General features: G+C 43.3%; 3 protein-coding genes across 4 annotated transcripts; 2 read left to right on the forward strand and 1 right to left on the reverse strand.

Moving 5' to 3' along the window:
• Positions 1-1,357: 1,357 nt before the first annotated feature.
• On the reverse strand, positions 1,358-4,242 carry mkks (MKKS centrosomal shuttling protein). Its single transcript, XM_028989531.1, has 4 exons — positions 3,020-4,242; positions 2,745-2,926; positions 2,137-2,247; positions 1,358-2,058 (listed from the first exon to the last, which is right to left on the reverse strand). The coding sequence occupies exons 1-4, from the start codon at positions 3,996-3,998 to the stop codon at positions 1,636-1,638; spliced, it is 1,695 nt and encodes a 564-aa protein (XP_028845364.1). The 5' UTR covers positions 3,999-4,242; the 3' UTR covers positions 1,358-1,635.
• A 423-nt stretch (positions 4,243-4,665) lies between these two features.
• Positions 4,666-11,780, forward strand: pnpt1 (polyribonucleotide nucleotidyltransferase 1). Its single transcript, XM_028989454.1, has 28 exons — positions 4,666-4,867; positions 5,025-5,085; positions 5,157-5,231; positions 5,843-5,948; positions 6,057-6,106; positions 6,185-6,248; positions 6,343-6,390; positions 6,480-6,593; positions 6,681-6,867; positions 6,950-7,001; positions 7,072-7,129; positions 7,211-7,307; positions 7,473-7,575; positions 7,905-7,975; positions 8,057-8,093; positions 8,517-8,583; positions 8,662-8,751; positions 8,829-8,882; positions 8,961-9,070; positions 9,196-9,267; positions 9,360-9,423; positions 9,516-9,599; positions 9,682-9,765; positions 10,476-10,582; positions 10,657-10,712; positions 10,791-10,869; positions 10,953-11,000; positions 11,426-11,780. Exons 1-28 carry the CDS (start codon positions 4,749-4,751, stop codon positions 11,576-11,578), a joined length of 2,310 nt encoding a protein of 769 aa, XP_028845287.1. The 5' UTR covers positions 4,666-4,748; the 3' UTR covers positions 11,579-11,780.
• A 117-nt stretch (positions 11,781-11,897) lies between these two features.
• ppp4r3b (protein phosphatase 4, regulatory subunit 3B) lies at positions 11,898-19,744 on the forward strand. 2 transcript variants are annotated; one of them, XM_028989453.1, is made up of 16 exons: positions 11,898-12,373; positions 13,134-13,189; positions 13,363-13,461; positions 13,686-14,309; positions 14,590-14,667; positions 15,767-15,883; positions 15,961-16,077; positions 16,699-16,830; positions 17,431-17,533; positions 17,949-17,990; positions 18,076-18,234; positions 18,327-18,496; positions 18,569-18,708; positions 18,801-18,970; positions 19,145-19,260; positions 19,335-19,744. In XM_028989453.1, exons 1-16 carry the CDS (start codon positions 12,232-12,234, stop codon positions 19,446-19,448), a joined length of 2,379 nt encoding a protein of 792 aa, XP_028845286.1. In that variant the 5' UTR covers positions 11,898-12,231; the 3' UTR covers positions 19,449-19,744. The 2 variants fall into 2 exon arrangements, with proteins under 2 accessions (XP_028845286.1, XP_028845285.1); XM_028989452.1 differs by having other exon boundaries at positions 11,899-12,373; positions 19,064-19,260.
• Positions 19,745-21,311: the final 1,567 nt, after the last annotated feature.

Below are 21,311 nucleotides of genomic sequence, written 5' to 3' on the forward strand. Positions count from 1 at the left end.
ACACAGGAGGAATGCGGGGAAAACATGACCTCCCAACCACGCACACCTGCAAACATACATTTCACAGTTTAGAAGTGAGGACGTGGCACTGAGGACACAAGAAAAATTCGTTTTCAGGGAGTGCTTTCACAAAAAATGAACGTGAACACACAGCGCAGAAGGTCGTCTGAAGGAGACCTGTGGCCCTTATCGGTTTGGGAGAATTCTCAAAACAATGAAGTAAGCATTAAGACTTATCTCCTGGGTTTTGTTTCAACAGTTTCATAAATTTCCTTTTTATAGATTGTATGACACAAACTCTGTCTGCCAAAATCTGATGACCTGAAGAAAAACTACATACCAAAATAGCTTGCAATAGGATAAAAGACCAGAACAAGAGGCACCGATAAATCACAAAAAAATTCCGCAAAGAAATGCCACCCCACATCATTACTTGCCCACTGCCAAACTGGTCATGCAGGAAGACGTTGCAGTCAGCAGAATGTTCTCCACGGCGTCGCCACCCTCATGGAGTTTGAGCAGATACATGCGCATTTGTGGCCTCATGGAGGTCAGCGCACCTCATGTTCCTCCTCCGGACGTAGAGGTCCTGCGGTTGGGTTTTTGGCCTCCTACAGCCTCCTCCACGTCACCTTAAAGTGAAGTGATTGTCACATGTGATACACAGCAGCACAGCACACGGTGCACACAGTGAAATTTGTCCTCTGCATTTAACCCATCACCTTGAGTGAGCAGTGGGCAGCCATGACAGGCGCCCGGGGAGCAGTGTGTGGGGACGGTGCTTTGCTCAGTGGCACCTTGGCGGATCGGGATTCGAACCGGCAACCTTCTGATTACGGGGCCGCTTCCTTAACCGCTAGGCCACCTGGTAGTGCCGCCATGCTCTGGACACTACGCTGACACAGCAAACCTTCTTGCCACAGCTCGCATTGATGTGTCATCCTGGATGAGCTGCACTACCTGAGCCACTTGTGTGGGTTGTAGACTCCGCCTCATGCTACCACTAGAGAGAAAGCTCCGCCAGCATTCAAATGTGACCAAAACATAGGAACTGATACGTGGTCTGTGGTCACCACCTGCAGAACCGCGCCTTTATTGGGGACGTCTTGCTAATTGCCTGTAATTTCCACCTGTTGTAGAACATTTGTAGAAATGTATTGTCAATCAGTGTGGCTTCCTAAGTGGACCAGTGTGATTGTGTTGTTTAAGTGTTCCCTTTATTATTTTGAGCAGTGTATATTCAGCGTTTAACATTTCATTTGATTTTTTTTCTTAACAAGTATCTATAATCCTCAACCTGAGTGAAGAACATGTGGAGTTCTGCGACCTCTGATATAATAATAACCATATTGGGGGGTTAAGGGGGAGAGAATTTATTACCAAAATACAAATGGTAATAAACCTAAAAGTTTGACTGATAGTTGAGAAAATAAAAGAAGTTCCATTACTCATTACAACAATCACAGTCGGCCCTAAATTCATGAAGATAAAACATTAAGTGCATTCCTTTATACTGCTGGGTCCACAAATTATCATGCAGGACACACTTCACAGCCAGATACATTTTCATCCTTGATGCAAGGTGACAATTTAATGTTCCGATCTGCATCCGTCTCCATTCCTCATGGCCCTGATTTAATTCAGATCCCTGATGACATACTTCACATCCAGAATGAGACTGGCTATCTCCACAGCCACGTTCAGGGCATTGCGCTTTGCCGGGAAAGAGTCCAGCACGCAAGCCCGAGCAGTGGAGTCACCAGGGGGAGGACGAGGGCAGAAATCAGGGTGTGTGCTACCAAGGGTGGTCCACTCCATGCCAGCGCTGCTGTTTATCAGGCCACAGCTGCAGGAGAGGAGTGTGCTGGTATCCAGCTCCTCATCTGCGGGACACACCCAGCAGTGCCCATAGTTCAGGTCCATCAGGACAAGGCCGCCGTCATGCTCCAGAGCCTGAGCTGCAGCCTCCAGCGATCTGCAGAACCCGTCCGCCGCCAGGAGGAACTCCTGAGGAGAGCAGTCCAGATCGGACGCCATTTCAGCCGCATCCCTCCGACTCTGCAATAAAGGATGGAAACGTTAAGAGTTCTATTCTGGTCAAAAGAGCATGAGACGGGAAGCGGCAGAGGAGCGAACCAAGTGTCTGATGTATGCCGAAAGGTGGGTTTCCATGCATCCACCTCCCAACAAAGCCACAGGGTCCTTCAGGGCCAGCTGCAGCACATGCTGCACTCTCTTACAGGTCACCTGCTCACAACAGAGAGAAAGAGGTCACACTTCTTTTTGATGAAACTGAACTCTAGAAGAAGTGGTGCAACTGAGTGAGTTCGCTGGAAAGCGAAATCTAATCCGCTTCAAAGCAGTAGCATAAAAAAAAAACAAAAAAAAAACGGGTGTTTACTGGGAGTTCACATATAAATAAAAAATGCTGACAAATCAATTAGAGTTTGTTTAAAGGGCTCAATATCTGACTGGAAAAGTCATGACGGTTCGTACTGTAAATTTAACCCTTAAAATCACTAAAAATGTCCCATTCCTGCTGTAATGGGTCCCATAGGCCTGAACACCACAAACGGGTTAAGTCCAGGGGCATTCCAACTGTGAGTTTGTAAGTCCAGCATCCCAAAATCTCACAAACCCAAATCACCTTTCATCCTGAAGTAACCTCAATCCCATGAAGAATTTGAGGCGTGCTACAAATCCTGTCTGCCAGCAGAGTTTGGCATATTCGAGAGCAGGTTTACCTTCAGCTCGTCCAACATGCTCTCGTTCCTGTGGCAAAGCACCAAGGTGCAAACTGCCGGATTAGCAGTGGGCTGGAGGTGCAGCATCTTTCTGGTCCCACACAGTTGGATAGAAAGCGCCTCCACCCACCCGAAGGCCTCAGCAGGGACAGGCGTGTGGGACGTCGCCGCGGCTTGAGCCCCTGAGATGGTAAAAATAGTGAGTCTGTTTCTACGCTGTGGTCAACCTCGTGTTATAAGCACCGCGTATGCAGCAACCAGGGTCTTCACTCAACCGGTCATGCTGGTGACCTGTTCCAGCATGGCAATGCCCAGCCTCTCCACAACCACCACGCCACGTTCTCTCAGGTACTGCTGCAGGACCGGGTGTATGACCTTCTGACACAGGAACAAAGTGGCACAGTCCCGGACCACCTGCTCGCCCACTTTCAGGAGCTTCTCCAGGAGAGCGGCCTCGGGGTCGGTGCCAGTGTGGATCTCCATGTTGCCACGTTCGGAGAGGTCGCCGGAGAGAGACGCGCTAAAAAGCGCCAACTTGTACGGGCCCGGACCGAGTCTTTCTAAATCTCCCGAGTGGAGCATTTCGGGCACGTCCAGGAGGAGTCCCGGGAAAACCGCGGAGTTCTCCACGGCCTCGCCCTCCACGCCGACCACCACCGTCTCGCCCAGGCGCACCGTGTCTGTGGACCCGCAGGGGATGGTTTGCAGGAAGGCCTTCAGAAGCAGCGCGCTGACCTGCTGCGTTTCGGCAGGGTCCAGGCCGCAGGCTGGCTTGCTGCTCACGCCGCTGTGGGCCAGGGCCAGAAGGCTTCGGCAGGAGCCGAGGTCAACCTCCACCTTGGCGCAGCAGTCCGCTGAGGTCAGGTAGAGGTCGCACAGCTCCAGAAGACGCTGGTGGACGCGCACCGCCGTGCTGCTGTCCGAGCCCCGCCTCGTCACCTGGTCGACCAGCGACAGACCGAGGACGGCCGCGAAGAGCCCGGCGTCGCCGAAGCGCTGGACGTGCTGCAGGACGCAGGCGGTCAGCAGCTTCAGCAGCGGCTCGGACGGCGGCACCGCGGCCAGCAGCACCGAGCAGGTGGAGGTGGTCGACACGCGGCCCCCGACGCCGTTGCGGACCTGCTTCAGGCGGGCCCGCGGTCCGAGACACGAGGCCACGACGTGGCGCCACGCGTCGAACTTGGCGCGAACGGCGCGGTCGGACAGCGGCCGGTCGGTGCACGCAGGGCCGCTCCTCTTACAAACGCGGGACATCTCCCCTGCAGTATATTACCGACCACCGTGGCGCGTGCTAGACAGATGAGGACGAAGCACAGCCTACATTGTTTAGGACACAATCATTCACCGGAAGCGTGCGCTTCTATCTGCGCAACTGGACAACGTACTGTATTACACTAAAGTCATCCACCTTGTCTATTGTGTTGACCAGATAAACTGATCAGTTCCCGCACAACGGGTCGAAGACACCGGAGATTGCAGACAAGTGGCAACCGGTCCTCGCTTTTAGGCACTTCTGCATTTGCCAGATAAGCCTCATACATTAACCACACAGTTTGGGCAAGGAGGTATGTATGCGCAAAATATAATTCGAATGGATTTTAGAGCTATTGTATACGTTTTGTACGTTTGTATGTTAAAATGTTCAAGGTTTACACGGTCTGGCAGTGCATTAGCTACCATAATTGGTTCCCATGGCAGCCCAGTACGCTGTGGGGTCCTTCTCCACACGTGATGTAAACAAACAGAACATATTTGTCTTTGATGCAGCATAAAACATTAAATATCATGTTAATGTCATATTACAGATATTCATGAAGCTGTAATCGTTTTCTTTATTTAAGCCGATTTCAACGGGGCCGCAGAAATTGGCGTGAAATGAACACGCCCTGTCCGGGATGCGTCATCTCTTTCCAGAGCACGTGACCCGTCATGGCCGCCTACTGTAAACCCGACGGGAGAGTGTCAATGCACCACATGCCGCGGACATATTGACGCTTTTCAGACATGAGACTTCTGCTTGTCGTCGGCTCCGCATTGAACCGCGTGAGCGTGCGACGCTGCCACCGGAGTGCGTGGAGTAGACACGGGGTCGCGGGCAAAGTGGGGGTCAGTCTAGGGGAGAGGTGCGTAACCAGGTTGCCGCTTTCTTTTTCATGTTTTGCGCACCAGACCAGACTCGTTTCTCTCGGAACTGCTCGTGGACATTTTGATTGTTCATTAATTGAATAGCATCTATCAAAAAACTGCAGCCTCTTAATCGCGCCGTTTCTCGTTCTAAAGGAAACTAGAAATTTCCACAGGAAAACTCGCCAGGTTTGCTGATGGATGTGCGGTTGTTCAGGTAAGGAATTCACACTGGTTGCAAGTTTGGCTAGCAACGTTTGTTCTATTCATGTCTGTCTATCGTTCAAGCTGGGGGACACATCAGTGATGGTCACAGCGGTCAGCAAAACAAAGCCGTCCCCCTCCCTCTTCATGCCCCTTGTAGTAAGTACAAGCCTCCAAGGTATTCTACTATTCTACTATATGACCATTATTTTTATTTTATTTTTTATTGGGGGCAGTGGTTGGCCTAGCGGGTAAGGAAATGGGCCCGTAATCAGAAGGTTGCTGGTTTGAATCTCAAAGGTGCCATTGATCAAGGCACCGTCCCCACACACTGCTCCCTGGGCAGCAGCTGTGACATCTGTCTAGCTGTCATGGCTGCCCACTGCTCCCATCAGGGAATGGGCTAAATGCAGAAGGCACATTTTGTTGTGTTCACTGTGTGCTGTGCTGTGTTTCACCATCACTTCACTTTCACATTTTCACTTTCAAAATTCTTTGAGGTCACATACTCACATAAATGTGAATGAGGAATACCAGCTGGAACACTGGTGACCTATAACCTTTCTATCATCTCCTGGTGTAGTAAACCTACTATCATATTAAAAACTGCAAAGACTGTGAAAATGGCCGTGTTGTGAGCAGTACCTTGCTCAAGTGGACTTCAGTGGGACCTTGATGCTTCAGTATTTGAACCTTTAACCCTTTAGTTATCAGTCCTCTTCCTTAACTGCTGCATGTACTTTCCTGTGACTGTTTTTGTGGATTACCAGGTGGACTATCGTCAGAAAGCAGCTGCTGCTGGAAGAATACCCACCAATTACCTACGCAGGGAGCTAGGCACAACCGATGCTGAGATTCTCACCAGCAGACTTATAGGTTTGAAATAATTATTTTCCATGTGTTTTCCATTATAAATTGCAATGATTCAAAAGAAGATCCGTTTAAACTTGCTTTAAGGCCACCATACCCATTTTCTCTCCTCAGACCGGTCCATTAGACCTCTGTTTCCAGCAGGATATTTCTATGATACGCAGGTGAGCCATTGATCAATATAACGATTCATGGTTTTGTTTAAAATGATATAATTATATACATTTATTTTCCTTCCCAAGGTTCTTTGTAACCTGTTGGCTGTTGACGGTGTCAATAATCCAGATGTTCTTGCCATTAATGGAGGTGAGGATATTAATGTATATGTGGAGGGTTCTGACAGTTTTCTGAAAGATTATTTGTCAATGCTTAATGATCAGTTACCGATATATGTCTACAGCTTCTGCTGCACTTGCCCTCTCTGACATTCCATGGAGTGGGCCTATTGGTGAGCAAACTGTTGGTGTGCTGCTTCTTGACTTAATGTATAAAGCTTGCTGTGTTGAGTAATATTCATGGTTCCTGTCCTTCCTTCAGGTGCGGTCCGCATCGGTCTGGTGGATGGAGAGTTTCTTGTGAACCCGACGCGGAAAGAGATGGCTGTGAGCACTTTGAATCTGGTGCTGGCTGGAGCACCTCATAGTCAAGTGGGTGCGTGTGGTTCACTTGTATTGGCGTTTCAGAAGAGTGTAGTAGACATGTGTTGACATCTCCTCTTTATCGCATCTTCATCTGTAGTGATGATTGAGGCATCTGCTGACAACGTCCTTCAGCAGGACTTCTGTCATGCCATAAAACTAGGAGTCAAACACACACAGCAGATCATCCTGGGTATTCAGCAGCTGGCCAGGGAGCAGAAAATCGTGAAGAGGACACCTCAGAAGCTCTTTAGTGCCCCAGTAGACATGGTGGAATATGTACAACAGTAAGATTGTGAAAGAGAGAGAGAGCGCTTTCCCTGAAACGTTTATATTAAAATAATATTTGTGAAACATTTTCTGTTTCAGATTGTCAAGTGCACAGATATATGCTGTGTTTACCGACTTTTCCCTTGATAAAGTAAGGATCCATTCTTGAGATTCTCATGAATAGATAATAGTCACCAATGGACTGTCATCTGTGCTTTCAGATTTCCAGAGATGAGGCCATTAACAAAATAAGGCTAGAAACAGAAGAACAATTAAAAGGTAAGGTGTAGTAAGATGCAATATATTTTAGAATTTAATTAATGTTTGCTCTGAGCATTTGCGTCTCTTCTTCACTTTCAGATAAATACCAAAATGCAGACTCTTTTGAAATAATAGAAGCGTTCAATGTAGTTTCTAAAGAAATCTTCAGAAACTTGGCGCTTAATGAGTATAGAAGGTAGGTTTTTTTGGATTATTGAATTTTAAGAGTGGAGTTAAACATCACAGATATGTAATATGGGTTCATCAAGTAACTGGTCTTGCTTTAAATTAGTCAAATTTATGTTACATGACAAGAAATTTTCATCCACAGTCAGCCATTATTCAGTTAATCTTTGTACAGGTGTGATGGCAGAGATCTGACGTCACTGAGGAACATCTCCTGTGAGGTGGATGTTTTTAAGCCCTTGCATGGTTCAGCACTTTTTCAAAGGGGGCAGACCCAAGTAAGAGTTTTTTTGTCTGATCCAGTTTCAGGTTCTTACAGTCTTTAAAAACCTGGAAAAGTTATGGAATTTAAAAAGAGAATTTGCAGGCCTTGAAAAGTTTTAAAATACAAAAAAAAAACATATAACGTCTTGGAAAAGTTATTGAAATTGGATTGACACATGAATGTAAGACATGTCCGTAAGATAACCACAACGTTTAAAACTACAGAGAACGTATGGTCATGAAAATTTGAGTAATTGAAAAGAAATTTTCTGGAAATAATTTAGTGAAAATGTGTAAGAACCCTGATTTGTGATGATAACTTATCTCATATTTTTCTGTTCAGGTTCTCTGCACTGTAACATTTGATTCCATAGAGTCCAGCATCAAGACAGACCTCATCACTACAGCTTTGAGGTGAGAATCTCTTGGAAAGTTGATGTGTATGAAGGTGTTTGTGTTTACATTAATAGAACATCTTCAATGTTTTTTCGACAGTGGGATCAAAGACAAGAACTTCATGCTTCACTATGATGTGAGTATCATTGGTTCCAAAAATGACCTCGTTCATGGAAAGAAGGTCATAATAACAGTAATTCCAGCTCTTTACCAGGAACCAAAGGCACAAATTTTTGCATTATTGAATCACAGCACTACAAACAATAATAAATAGAGGTGAAATCAATAGCTTCCAAAAATTATAGGAAGAGTTTGTTTGGTGAATAAAGATTTATTTAGTTATCTGCAAGTCAGGAACTTCTTTGAAAAATGCATCAAGCCAAACAGTCCTCAGAAGCAATCCATTGTGCCTGTAATACTGTGCAAAGCATATTAAAATGTCATTATTATTTTTTCTCTTGTTTGGCAAGTGTTTGTTGTAAATGGGTTTAATAAGTAAAATAAAAAAATAGTTAATGCCTACAATTTTACTTGATGATACATGATCTGCCTTTCACAGTTTCCTCCCTATGCAACGAACGAGATTGGGAAGACTGGTGGAATGAACAGACGAGAGCTTGGCCATGGTCAGTGTGGGTTGATCTTTTCGAACTGTCAAAGTCCTGATCTTACAGTCCCATTAACCCCAGTTTCTGTGATGACAGGAGCACTTGCAGAGAAGGCCTTAAGACCAGTCATCCCCGGGGATTTTCCGTTTACCATTCGTGTCACTTCTGAAGTGCTAGAGTCCAATGGTATATTTTTCAAACGTTGGACTTTTGTGCTTTTGTATTAATATGATCCTCTTGATCTCATGGCTGTTCTGTTGTAGGGTCCTCTTCCATGGCATCGGCGTGTGGAGGCAGTTTGGCTCTAATGGATGCAGGTATCTGCTGCCAGACGTTGTCCATAGTCCCATACCTGTCTCTGGTTGCCCTGACCTTTGATCTCTTTGGATCCTCAGGTGTACCAATCTCAGCAGCAGTGGCTGGTGTAGCAATTGGCTTGGTATCCAAGCCGGATCCCGAAAAACCATCTGAAATACAGGATTACAGATTATTGACAGATATTCTGGTATGTGCCATATTGCCAGTAGCCCATACCATTTTACTTATTCCTGATGACATATTTACTTGAATTTATGCCCTTACATTTCCCCTCTGTAGAGGTGGTTTAATAAATTACCTGTTTCATTTAAGGGAATTGAAGACTACAATGGAGACATGGATTTTAAAATGGCTGGCACAAATAAGGGAATCACTGCATTACAGGTGCTCTATCTCTCTCATATATATATATATATATAATTGGTTTTGTTTAGAACACTATTTCAGAACTGTTTTCTGTCTGTCTGTTTTAACAGGCTGATATCAAGATTCCAGGACTGCCTCTGAAAATTGTTATGGAAGCTATTCAACAGGCCACAGGTGACGGACAATAGAATGTTGGCCTCAATATGTTTTTCTTTCTAAATTAATTATATATTTAATTGGTGTGGATAATATGGAATGTCTTTCAGTTGCCAAAAGAGAAATTCTAGGTATCATGAATAAAACCCTGTCCAAGCCTAGGCCTTCCAGAAAAGAAAATGGACCTGTCATTGGTATGGCTGGTGTTACTCATTCACTTTCTGGATGCATGTATGTTGTGCATAAAATGCAAATATGGTTTCATATGATTTACAGAGAATGTTCGTGTGCCCATGTCAAAAAGAACCAGATTTGTGGGTCCAGGTGGTTACAACATTCGCCGTCTACAGGCACAAACAGGTGAAAAATAATTAAACCCTACCTCATCGTGGATAATTTAAACCCCTCCTGTCAACTTGTCACATCTCCAGGTGTAATCCATTGTCCATCTCCTCCCTTCCTCCTCCATTTCCCTCTGTTCTCTACACTATAATATTCATTGTACACAGGGTATGTCAATGGGGAGGTAGGTAGTATAGTGGGTAATACGCATTACATTTACATTTACAGCATTTATCAGACGCCCTTATCTAGAGCGATTTACAATCAGTAGTTACAGGGACAGTCTCCCTGGAGCAACTTAGGGTTAAGTGTCTTGCTCAGGAACACAATGGTAGTAAGCAGGGTTTGAACCTGGGTCTTTTGGTTCATAGGCGAGTGTGTTACCCACTAGGCTACTACCACCCATCAATAGTGGGTAACACACATCAAACCACATTGTCCCCTAACTGTCCCTGTAACCACTGATTGTAATATGTTCTGGACAAGGGAGTCTGCTAAATGCTGTGTGTGTGTGTGTGTGTGTGTGTGTGTGTGTGTGTGTGTGTGTGTGTGTGTGTGTGTGTGTGTGTGTGTGTGTATGAACATGACCACCCTCTACTACAAACTACACTTCTATTAAAGAGTTCTGATGGGTGAAAGGCTGACAGTCCTATATAATTCAAGTAAAACATCTGCTTTTGAAGCCATAATAAATCCCTAAATATCCAATGATATCATTTTCCTTACAGGTGTGACCATAAGTCAAGTGGACGAGGAGAATTTCTCTTTATTTGCGCCAACACCCAGTGCCATGAATGAAGCACAGGAGTTCATTGCAGAGATCTGTAAAGATGATGTACGTTCTTCTTTGTTTTTATCTATTGCATCATATTGATATCCATAAAGTTTTTTGTTTGTTTTTTGTCTTAGCAAGAGCATCAACTAGAATTTGGTGCTGTATACACAGCAACAATCACTGAAATACGGTATGTGCTCGATATACCAATCCTCTGGTCTTTGAAAAGATTAGATTCACATTCATGCTTTCTTTTTACCTCATGCAGGGACGTAGGTGTCATGGTAAAGCTATACCCAAATATGAGTGCAGTATTATTACATAACTCACAGCTGGACCATAAGCGTGTAAGTGTCAAGACCCCTGCTGTAAATAAAATAGTCTCCATAAAATTTTTAACAGGCTGATTCACCTAATCTTTCATGTTTAGATCAAACACCCTAGTGCCCTGGGTTTTGAAGTTGGACAGCAAATACAGGTTGGTTATGCATTTTGTAGCTTTCCTGTAGATATGGTCCGCCCTCTCTCGCTCTCTCTCTCTCTCTCACACACACACACACACACACACACGAACACCACTCTGCTTTACAAAGACAGTATAGGTTGGTCCAGGTAGTGGCGTCTTTCAAATAGGCTCACTTTTCAGAGTGTGAACAGGAATGTATTATATAAACAGTTGTATATTGCGCCCCATGGTGGCTTAATGGTGAAGTGCACCCACACTCATGAGGGAATTTGATGTGTAGCTGTTTTTGGAACTCCTTTTAGTCCATGTAACTGTAAATGTAAAATGCCCATGGAACACATCTATGCACATTACTTGTGGATAAAAAAGACTGGCCATCTGAATATATCACAAACATGTACAACATTTGGCTGCATTATCATATATTCGGTTTTCAGGTCAAGTATTTTGGACGAGACCCTACAGATGGCAGAATGAGGCTTTCACGTAAAGTGCTCCAGTCCCCTGTGGCATCGCTGGTAAAAAGTCTGAGTGACAAGCAGAGCATAACCCTTGGAACGGCAAATGGAGAAACCCCAAGTGCCTCTTGATTTTGGAGCCTTTACTTCTTTTTTGTTGTCACTGTGACAGTAAAGGAGACATTTTATTTTAAATATTTGCTGCCAATATATTTTGCCCACAGCTGAAATAAATCAACTTTAGTGTCTGTACATTGTTGGATAATTAACATTTGCTTTTTTTAACTGAAATGCCATTGAAATAAAGTTGAATGTTGTTTTATATGTAAATAAATGTTGTCAATAAGTAGGGTTTTTTTTATGAAAACGCGTTGTTCATCGACCCTCTCGGTTCCCGTAGCCCCTCCGAGGAGACCCCGCGGCGGGAGCCGTTCTGATTGACGTCGGGGAAGAAAAGGACACAAGATCGGATTACAAGATGGCGGACTGGCGGATAGAGCAACGACTGTCATAGCTCTACACGGCGAGCTGTTGTGCTTGTGACCGCGGTAGGGGCCACTTGGCCCAAAAAAGAAACGTGTGATTACATTTTAACGAGCCGCCATTGTACCGCTGTGTTAATTTCAGTCGCTCTCCGACGGAAAGTGGACCGGTGTTCGCGCTGGAACATGCGGTTAGTTAGAAAGTTCGCTGCTCGGCGTTAAAGGCGGAAAAATACGACTGGGGGTTTCGTTGTTTTTATTTCTTTCGAACGCCCTGAACGCGGTGTGCGACGTAGGAGAGCCATGTCGGACACTCGGCGGCGTGTGAAGGTCTACACGCTGAACGAAGACCGGCAGTGGGACGATCGGGGAACGGGACACGTCTCGTCCGCGTACGTCGAGCGGCTGAAGGGGATATCCCTGCTAGTGCGGGCCGAGTCCGATGGTAAGAGATCCCCGGGCACCGGCACCATTGACTGCCTTTCATACCCACTCCCGGTACCATAAAAGCTCATTTTACAGCCTATTTATTCCTCCTTGACCTGTACATTATGTACGTACCGAAGTCGTGGTGCGAAAACGCGCAATAATGAGTTCCCGAGTAACATTATTTACTAACCTATTTGTCTCACGAGACTGGTGGTTGCATTATTATCATGTATTATAGTTGTTGAAGTGTCCCAGTTTTCGTTGCGCGTGGGGCAAAGCTAATATTTACGGGCCGAGTGGTGTGTTTTTTTTTTTTTTTTTTTTTCTTTTCTTGATTCCTCGGTTAGCAAGAACGCTAGCGGCATCAATTTAGCTCCAGTTGCTTCAAAATAATTAGGACGCAGTGCAAAGCTTTTTTTCCCCCAAGCACGCTTGCGCTTTACTGCATATCTCTTTTGTGTTTTATGTACTAGGGCGTGTTTTGTGAACTTGGAAATAGCGTTATGACTATGTGTTCTAGCCTAGCGGGCTAAAGCTAGCTAAAGCACTGGCAGTTAGCCAGCGGGGTTCATTAGCTCCATTAGCTTAGTTGTGTACGTTTTAGCTTATCTGGGATAAATATCACTCTACATCGTCGTGAATTATTTAGCTTTCGCCCTTCCTAACATTACAAACATACCACTAAATGTACTTTTTAGCACATTTGTTTTAAGCAAGCATATCACGTGAACGTTTGTGTTTAATGTTGACTTGTTTTTTCCCCCCATTTGCTGCAGGATCACTGTTACTGGAGTCGAAAATTAGCCCAAACACAGCGTATCAGAAGCAGCAAGTGAGTTATTGGCCTGTGTTTATAGCTATACATGTCCGTTTACGTGGGTGTTTTTTGTTTTGTTGTAGTACTGTATCTGAATAGCTAGATTATTTCCACTGTAGTTTGGTATACTTTGTGAATATAGCATCAATGCAGGACATACATTAATCATTTTTGTCAATACTATTCAGGACACACTTATTGTTTGGTCTGAAGCGGAGAACTACGATCTCGCATTAAGTTTTCAGGAAAAGGCTGGCTGTGATGAAATCTGGGAGAAGATTTGTCAGGTACTTATTTTTTTTGTCTCTCTGTTTGGCTGTTATTGTGTTGTCCTGAATACTAAGTGTTTAGTTCTTCCTATATAAATTCTGTCTTCTTGTATAATCTTAATGTAATAAATTCCTTCCATTTTGTCATTTGAACAAGAGTAAACTGTAAAAAGTTTGTGTGGTGTCAGTGCATAGGAGTAGTCCGAATTTGCCTATCATCTTTATGTAAATATGGCCTACAGGTGCAAGGTAAGGATCCAGCACTGGAAATCACCCAGGACCCCATCGATGAGTCCGAAGAGGAGCGTTTTGATGAGATGCCCGAGACCAGCCATCTGGCTGAGCTGCCTCCCTGTGAACTCGCTCGACTGGAGGAGATTGCGGACCTGGTGACATCCGTTCTCTCCTCGCCCATCCGGCGTGAGAAGCTTGCTTTGGCGTTGATGAGCGAGGGCTACATCAAGAAGCTGCTGCAGCTTTTCAGGGCATGCGAGGATCTGGACAACCGTGAAGGCCTTCATCATCTCTATGAGATTGTGCGAGGAGTGCTTTTCCTCAACAAGGCAGCACTGTTTGAGGTCATGTTCTCTGATGATTGCATCATGGACGTTGTGGGTTGCTTGGAGTATGATCCGGCCCTTGTGCAACCTAAGAGGCACCGGGAGTTTCTCACCAAGACAGCAAAGTTCAAGGAGGTGATCCCAATCACGGACTCTGAACTGAGGCAGAAGATCCATCAGACGTATCGTGTGCAGTACATTCAAGATATCATCCTGCCCACACCATCCGTCTTTGAGGAGAACTTCCTCTCCACCCTTACGTCTTTCATATTTTTCAATAAGGTGGAGATAGTTAGCATGTTGCAGGTGAGTTAAGTGGTCCCTCTTTCTGTGGTATGTAGAAATATTATTTCTTCCTGTTGAAGTAACAAAATTTGAAAAATAAGATTGTTGACCCAAAACAGCTTCTAGTTTGTATTACATCTTAGTTACATACCTAACCCTAACTGGAACAAAGGTTAAGGTTCCTCCAAGGTTCACTGCTGTAACTGGGATGCTCTGTATCCAAATCCTTGTTTTGAAAGACCTAGTTTCAAGCTGTTTTAAACAAGTATAACTTGAGAAATTATGTGCTTTTATTCTTCAGGAAGATGAGAAGTTCCTCACTGAAGTGTTTGCCCAGTTAACTGATGAAGCTACAGAAGACAGTAAAAGGAGAGAATTGGTAAAAACCTTGTTGCATGTACAAATCAAATTAGTTAAAGGTTCCATGACATGAAAATTTTACTTTGTGAGATTATTTAACATTAGTACTAGTTCCCCTAGCCTGTCAATGCAATGGTCCTAAAGTGGCTAGAAATGGCGGCAGCTGTAAAGCGTGCTTTGGTAATTCTCCTTTGCCGTTCAGAGAGCAGCAGCTCACACGGCCGGATCTGGAATTTGTACCCATATGATGTCATACGGGAAAAGGTTACCTCCCTTTTCTCATGCTTTGTCTGCCCAGAGAATTTGACACTAGATCCATTGACTGTCATAGCTTCCAAACATGCAAAGCATTGCAGTTGCTCAGTGATTGAAAGTGAAGTGGTTGTCATTGTGATACACAGCACACGATGCACACAACGAAATGTGTCTTCTGCATTTAACCCATCACCCTTAGTGTGCAATGGGCAGCCATGAAAGGTACTTTGCTCAGTGGCAGGACCAGTATTCGAACCGGCAACCTTTGATTATGGGGCCGCTTGCTTAACTGCTAGGTCACCACTGCCCCCATAATTTTTTTTTTTTGTGGCAGACATTGACTCAGTGCCGGCTACTGGACTCGAACCTGCAGCCTTCTGCTTATGAGTTCGTCACATTAACCATTAGGCAATCACCCCCGCGATTGATGAAATCTGAGCATGAATGTATTTTAGATTTTTTTTTTTTTTTTTAGTTCAGTCCTTTTTTTTTTCCCCAGGAAAAACACCAACAGGACTTTAAAAATATGTATAGGTGTGCAAACATTGCAGTTGGTGAATGGTGATGCCATTTTCATGAACTCCCCTTCACTTCTATTGGCTGCTCTCTTTCTCATCACGCCTCTCTCCACCTCATTAGCCTTTTAACCTACAGACACAGAAACGCTGCGTTCTGGGGGAAATCTCATTATGTGACTGGCTAAATGTGGCTGTAATTCTGCACTATGGCTGAATTTTGGAAAGAGACTTAATATAGTATTAGTGGGACCTATATAAAAGCAAAAAAAAAATGTCATGGGACCTTTAAGATGTGCCGTACTTGCGAGTTTGGTCTAAAATGTTACGATTTTTTCACACACACAGGTCAACTTCTTCAAAGAGTTTTGTGCTTTCTCACAAACGTTGCAACCGCAAAATAGAGATGCTTTTTTCAAGACTCTTGCCAATTTAGGTATTCTTCCTGCACTGGAAATTGTCATGGTGGGTTAACATAGTCACTTTTATATTTCTAGGAGCCAAAGCTAGAGCTCTGAGTGGTGTTTTACTTGCTTATACAGGGTATGGATGATCTCCAAGTGAGGGCTGCTGCCACCGATATCTTTTCCTATCTGGTGGAGTTCAGTCCATCTCTGGTGCGTGAGTTTGTTATGCAGGAACCTCAGCAGGCTGATGATGTAAGTATGAGGTCTTAAGGCTGTGTTAAGTAAATAGAATTGTGGATTTTTACATGATTTTATGATATTTTGGCCAGGCCTTTAATCACGACTTTGCTCATTTACATTTAGAGCATTTATCAGACCCCCTTATCCAGAGCGACTTACAATCAGTAGTTACAGGGACAGTGTCCCCCTGGAGCAACTTAGGGTTAAGTGTCTTTCTCAGGGACACAATGGTAGTAAGTGGGATTTGAACCTGTGTTTTCTGGTTCATAGGCGAGTGTGTTACCCACTAGGCTACTACCACCCACCTTTGCTCACAACACTTTCAGTATGAAAGCTGGATTTTATTAGTGTCAGTCTTTGGCTAATTGCACACTATATGTCCTGTTATTACAGTGTGTAATTTTCAGTAATATTTGCCACTGTTTTGCAAAGGTGGCAAAAGATCATTACTATTCTACATCAGTCATCTGCATTAGCATTATTGCTAACCTCTTTTTTTGAATTGAATTCTGGTTCTGGAAATTCAGACATGTTTGTACCGGACCAGTACAGATCTTTTTTTCTTTTTTTAGCTTGTGGATTGCCACTTCAGTAACAGAAACTATTAACACAATGTGCCTGTGTGTTCTGCAGGATGTGCTGCTGATAAATGTAGTGATAAAACAAATGATCTGTGACTCTGACCCCGAGCTGGGTGGGGCTGTACAGTTGATGGGGCTGCTGCGGACCCTGATTGACCCTGAGAACATGCTGGCCCCCACCAATGTAAGAATTAATGTCTTTTCTACATGAACAAACTTGCCACCATCATTTTATGAATACCACCCCCTGTGACATGGTGGGGAATCAGATTTGGCATCAGTTGGGGCAAATATTACTTGAAATAGATATTTTTCATGATTGATATAAATACAGTACACCTAAGTCTAAGAGCATGATTTTTGTAAGAAACCCAACATTTTCTGTTTGTGTAATTATTTATGACACCCACATGACTTGTTTTGAATTGTTTTTATAAACAATTTTTAAAGGCAAATTAACCTGTAAGCATGATTGGCAGTTCTCATACTTTCTCATTCTGAACTACTTAAACCCCTTCTGCCAATATGTCACTTGCCCAAGTGTAGCTCAGCATCCGTCTCCCCCTTATACACACGATATGTCAGTAGATGTTACAAACATGACCGCGCCCACTACCCACACAAACATGTAGATTATCAGTGCTTTAAATTCAAGCTTTTTGATTGGTGAACTAGTGAATGTGAAATTAGCAGATATGTGTTCTCCTTGCACTGCTTCTTATGACTGGATTATATCTTTAAATGTCTGATTTTTAATATTGCATTTCATTGTGTATTTATAAAGAAAACTGAGAAGACTGAGTTCCTGAGCTTCTTCTACAAGTACTGCATGCATGTCCTCACAGCTCCACTACTTGCTAATACTGCTGAGGAGCCAAATGAAAGAGGTGAGTCCTTGGCTCTTAGTTTGACTATACATGTATAAATAAACAATAAATATTAATTCTTAAGTTGCATGTTTTCTACTTGGGTGGAGGTATTTTAACAGGATGTGCAAATGCTTCAGAAGTTAGGTGAAAGTTGCAGTTTGCATCAATTCTAGCAGTCCAGAAATCACTGTAATATAATCTCTCATCTAAACTTTGTTACTACTCATCTAAATTCTTATAGACTCTTGAATTGGTAATCTTAGTCGTGTTGATAAAAAAAATATTAATTCATTAAACTCTGAATCTAATGATTTAAGTCTTTTTGAGATGCAGTTCTGATCAGCATATAAACGAATGGTTACAATTTTATTTAAACCCCCCCTGTATTGAATTGCCTGTTTCCATGTTTGTTTCACTCTTACCTTTTTGTTAGATTCACCAGAGGGATCTGTTAAAATCAACCCAGTATGTCCTGGTATGTCAATCTTGTTAACCTATTTGTTTTTATTGTACTGTCTGACCTGACCTGTGGGAAATAAAAATATGACTGTCTTCAACAGATAACTTTCAGACAGCTCAACTTCTGTCTTTAATACTGGAGCTGCTCACCTTTTGTGTTGAACATCATACGTACCACATAAAAAATTACATCATGAATAAAGATCTGCTGCGGAGGGTCCTGGTCCTCATGAACTCCAAACACACTTTCTTGGCACTTTGTGAGTGTTTTGACCAGCTATTATCAGACCCATTTCTGTTTCTGCAGTTTGCCTTTGTTCATCTGATCTATTGTTTTGTTGTTTGTGTGCAGGTGCTTTGAGGTTTATGAGGAGGATAATCGGACTAAAGGACGAATACTACAACCGCTACATAATCAAGGGGAACCTGTTTGAGCCAGTCATTAATGCACTGCTGGACAATGGAACAAGATATAATCTTTTAAATTCTGCAATCATTGAGCTTTTTGAGTTCATTAAAGTGGTAAGTTGAGGCAAAACAGCAAAGCTCTACTTTTGTGGTGATGTGGTGTTACATGGTTTTCCTTTTTCTTAGGAGGACATCAAATCCCTCATAGCTCACATTGTTGACAATTTCTACAAAGCACTTGAATCCATTGAGTATGTCCAGACGTTCAAAGGGCTGAAGGGTCGATATGAGCAGGAGAAAGACAGACAGACTCAAAGACTCAGCAGGTCTGCAAGCTCTTGTTTTATTATTATTAATGTAAATGTATAAATGCTTGTTGAATTTTTTGCTTTAATATGATTCCTCTTTTGTGTCATAGGATGCGATTAAATGCCAGCCGGTATCGTAGAGATGCCCGGTCGCTGGAGGATGAAGAAGAAATGTGGTTCAATGAAGATGAGGATGAAGAGGATGAGGGTACAGTGGAAAAGGGCAGGTCTGATGAAGACTTTCCAGAGAACTATGGGAAGTACATGGAGGATAAAAAAGGTACTTGATTCCAGTAGTTGACCAATGCAAAAAGTTTACCCCTGAGGCTGTGGAACATTCAGTTCCTCATACCACCTTTTCATCTCTTTGCAGTTAAAGAAAGTGACGACAAAGAAAACCTGCCAAAGCGGACTCCGACTGGCAGCTTTAAGTTTACCTTCTCTCATTCTGCAGGGGCCGCCAATGGAAGCAGCGGCGCCAACAGCAAACCAGCCACCTCTACCTCCACCACTGGTCCTAATGGATCCACAACCAAGGCAGCTACGCTCCCTGCCACACCAGTGGTGAAGGTGAGAAGCTTTGCTTGCACTGTATTGTTTTGAAATGTTAGGTGTATGTAACAGGAGATTCTATCCATTATCAGACTGGGTTGGTCGGCCTAGTGGACTATCCTGATGATGAAGAAGAAGAAGAGGATGAAGAGGAGGAGGATGAGGATGAACAGTCAGCTCGGAAGCGGCCCCGTTTAGGCTCATAGAAAACTAACGCTGTCTGATGTCCCATGTTGCCACGGTCCACTGGACAGACACCCAGCACCCACTCTGAAATCTGCTCCCACCCTCAACATCTAGTCTGTGGACCACAAGAGCTCCCTGCCTTCCTCCCCCTGCACAGGACCCAGACACACCAGCCGGGCTGCAGCACTTCCACACAGCCATCGGCTTTCTATGAAGGGAGCAGGGGGTGAAGCGCCAGTCAGGCTAGCAGGACTAGCCACTTAGTAATGGAAGCTTGATTGGCTGACCCTGAAGAGTGGCCCTAAATATTACTACTTTCAAATTTTTTTTTTTTTTTTTTTTTTTTTTTTTTTTTTTCAGGGTCTGGGTAAAATGAGCCAATAGAAGCAGATAAAAATAAAAAAATAACCCAACAAAATAAAAAGGCTTGATAGGAGCAAAGCCAGCCAGGAGTCCTGTATTCATGAATCAATTAAAAGTGCTGTACAGTTTTTGTTTTTCCTTTTTTTTTTTTTTTTAATTGTTTGCCCCATTTGTCATTTTTGTAAGGGGTGTTATATATTCCTGCCAGTGTAAAAAAAAAAAAAAAATTTTTTTGCACAAAAAGGTGGGACCACTGTTTACCCTTTTAATCAGATTATTTGATATTATTGTAGAAAACAGTTGCAATGCTGATTTTAATGATGTGTGTTAAACTGCAGTAAAGTCATTTTGCAGCTGAGTGGAGGATGTCTGAGGTATGTCTGTTAATGTTGCTTAACTTAACTGAAAACATTGACCCTTTTAATTTCACCTTTTTAAGAGTTGTTTACGTTCGATTGTCTGTGCATCAGTTGGTGGTTCACGTATTTCTGAACACAGGCTCTTCCTGTAGTCGTGCACGAGAATTCTATATGATCGGTCAACCTGTAGCCAGCAGAGCGTTTGCACTGGTGACTTTTAAACCAGCTATCGCCAAAATGTACACATTCCTGTTGACAAGTACGGCATAAAGCGTCTCAGATTGAGTTTGTTCGAGCTCACATTGGAAATTGTGAGTGCTGAAATGTAGCAGTGTCAGAAATGTTTTGAACATTCTGTAGGGTTTTTTTTTTTTTTTTTTCCCCATTTTACTCCCCATTTTTTCTTTTTTTTTTTTTTTGTAAAGTGCATTTACTACCGCTCTCTCCACTTTAAACAATTTGTTATACATTTGATATTTTTCAGATTAAATGTGAGCCTGGCATTAAACCTCGGAACCAATTTTTTTAATGTCCACTTTAACAAGGATGTTCACTTCTGCAGCTGTGTTTGTGCTTAATTGAATTTTTATTTTTATATACATACATACATACACACCGTTGAGGCCAAAGTTAATTTCCATGGAATTATGGCACATTCCTGAACTTCTTCCTAATGTTGCATTGATTAAACTTATCAAAACGTTCAACAGTTCCATTTGGTAGCTTTTGGTACATTTTGTAATACACATTTTTAGCAATGCTTTATATCAAATATTTTTTACAGATTAAAAAAAATATTAGTCCAATCTGAATGGTTAATTACAGTTTTGAGAGAAAACAATCAGCTTTGAATCCACATCTGTGCAGTCAATTGCTTCCTAACAACATTCAGTCAGCATAAAAAGACAAAGACCAAGGAAATCAGTTCGGAGCTCAGAAAGAAGACAGCAGAGGCTCATGCTTATATTAAATTGAGTAGCATGGTCCTCTTCCTCGTGTTCCTCTACTTAGCTGGGTTGTGGGGGCAGCATCCCAAGTAGGGAATCCCAGACAGCCCTCTCCCAAGCCACTTCCAGCAGGACCCCAAGGCATTCCCAGACTAGACTGGAGATATAATTTCTCCAGTGTGTCCTGGGTCAACCCCTGGGCCTCCTGGCGGCA

The sequence above is a fragment of the Denticeps clupeoides genome, chromosome 8, assembly GCF_900700375.1.
Source record: "Denticeps clupeoides chromosome 8, fDenClu1.1, whole genome shotgun sequence".
Lineage (NCBI taxonomy): Eukaryota > Metazoa > Chordata > Actinopteri > Clupeiformes > Denticipitidae > Denticeps > Denticeps clupeoides.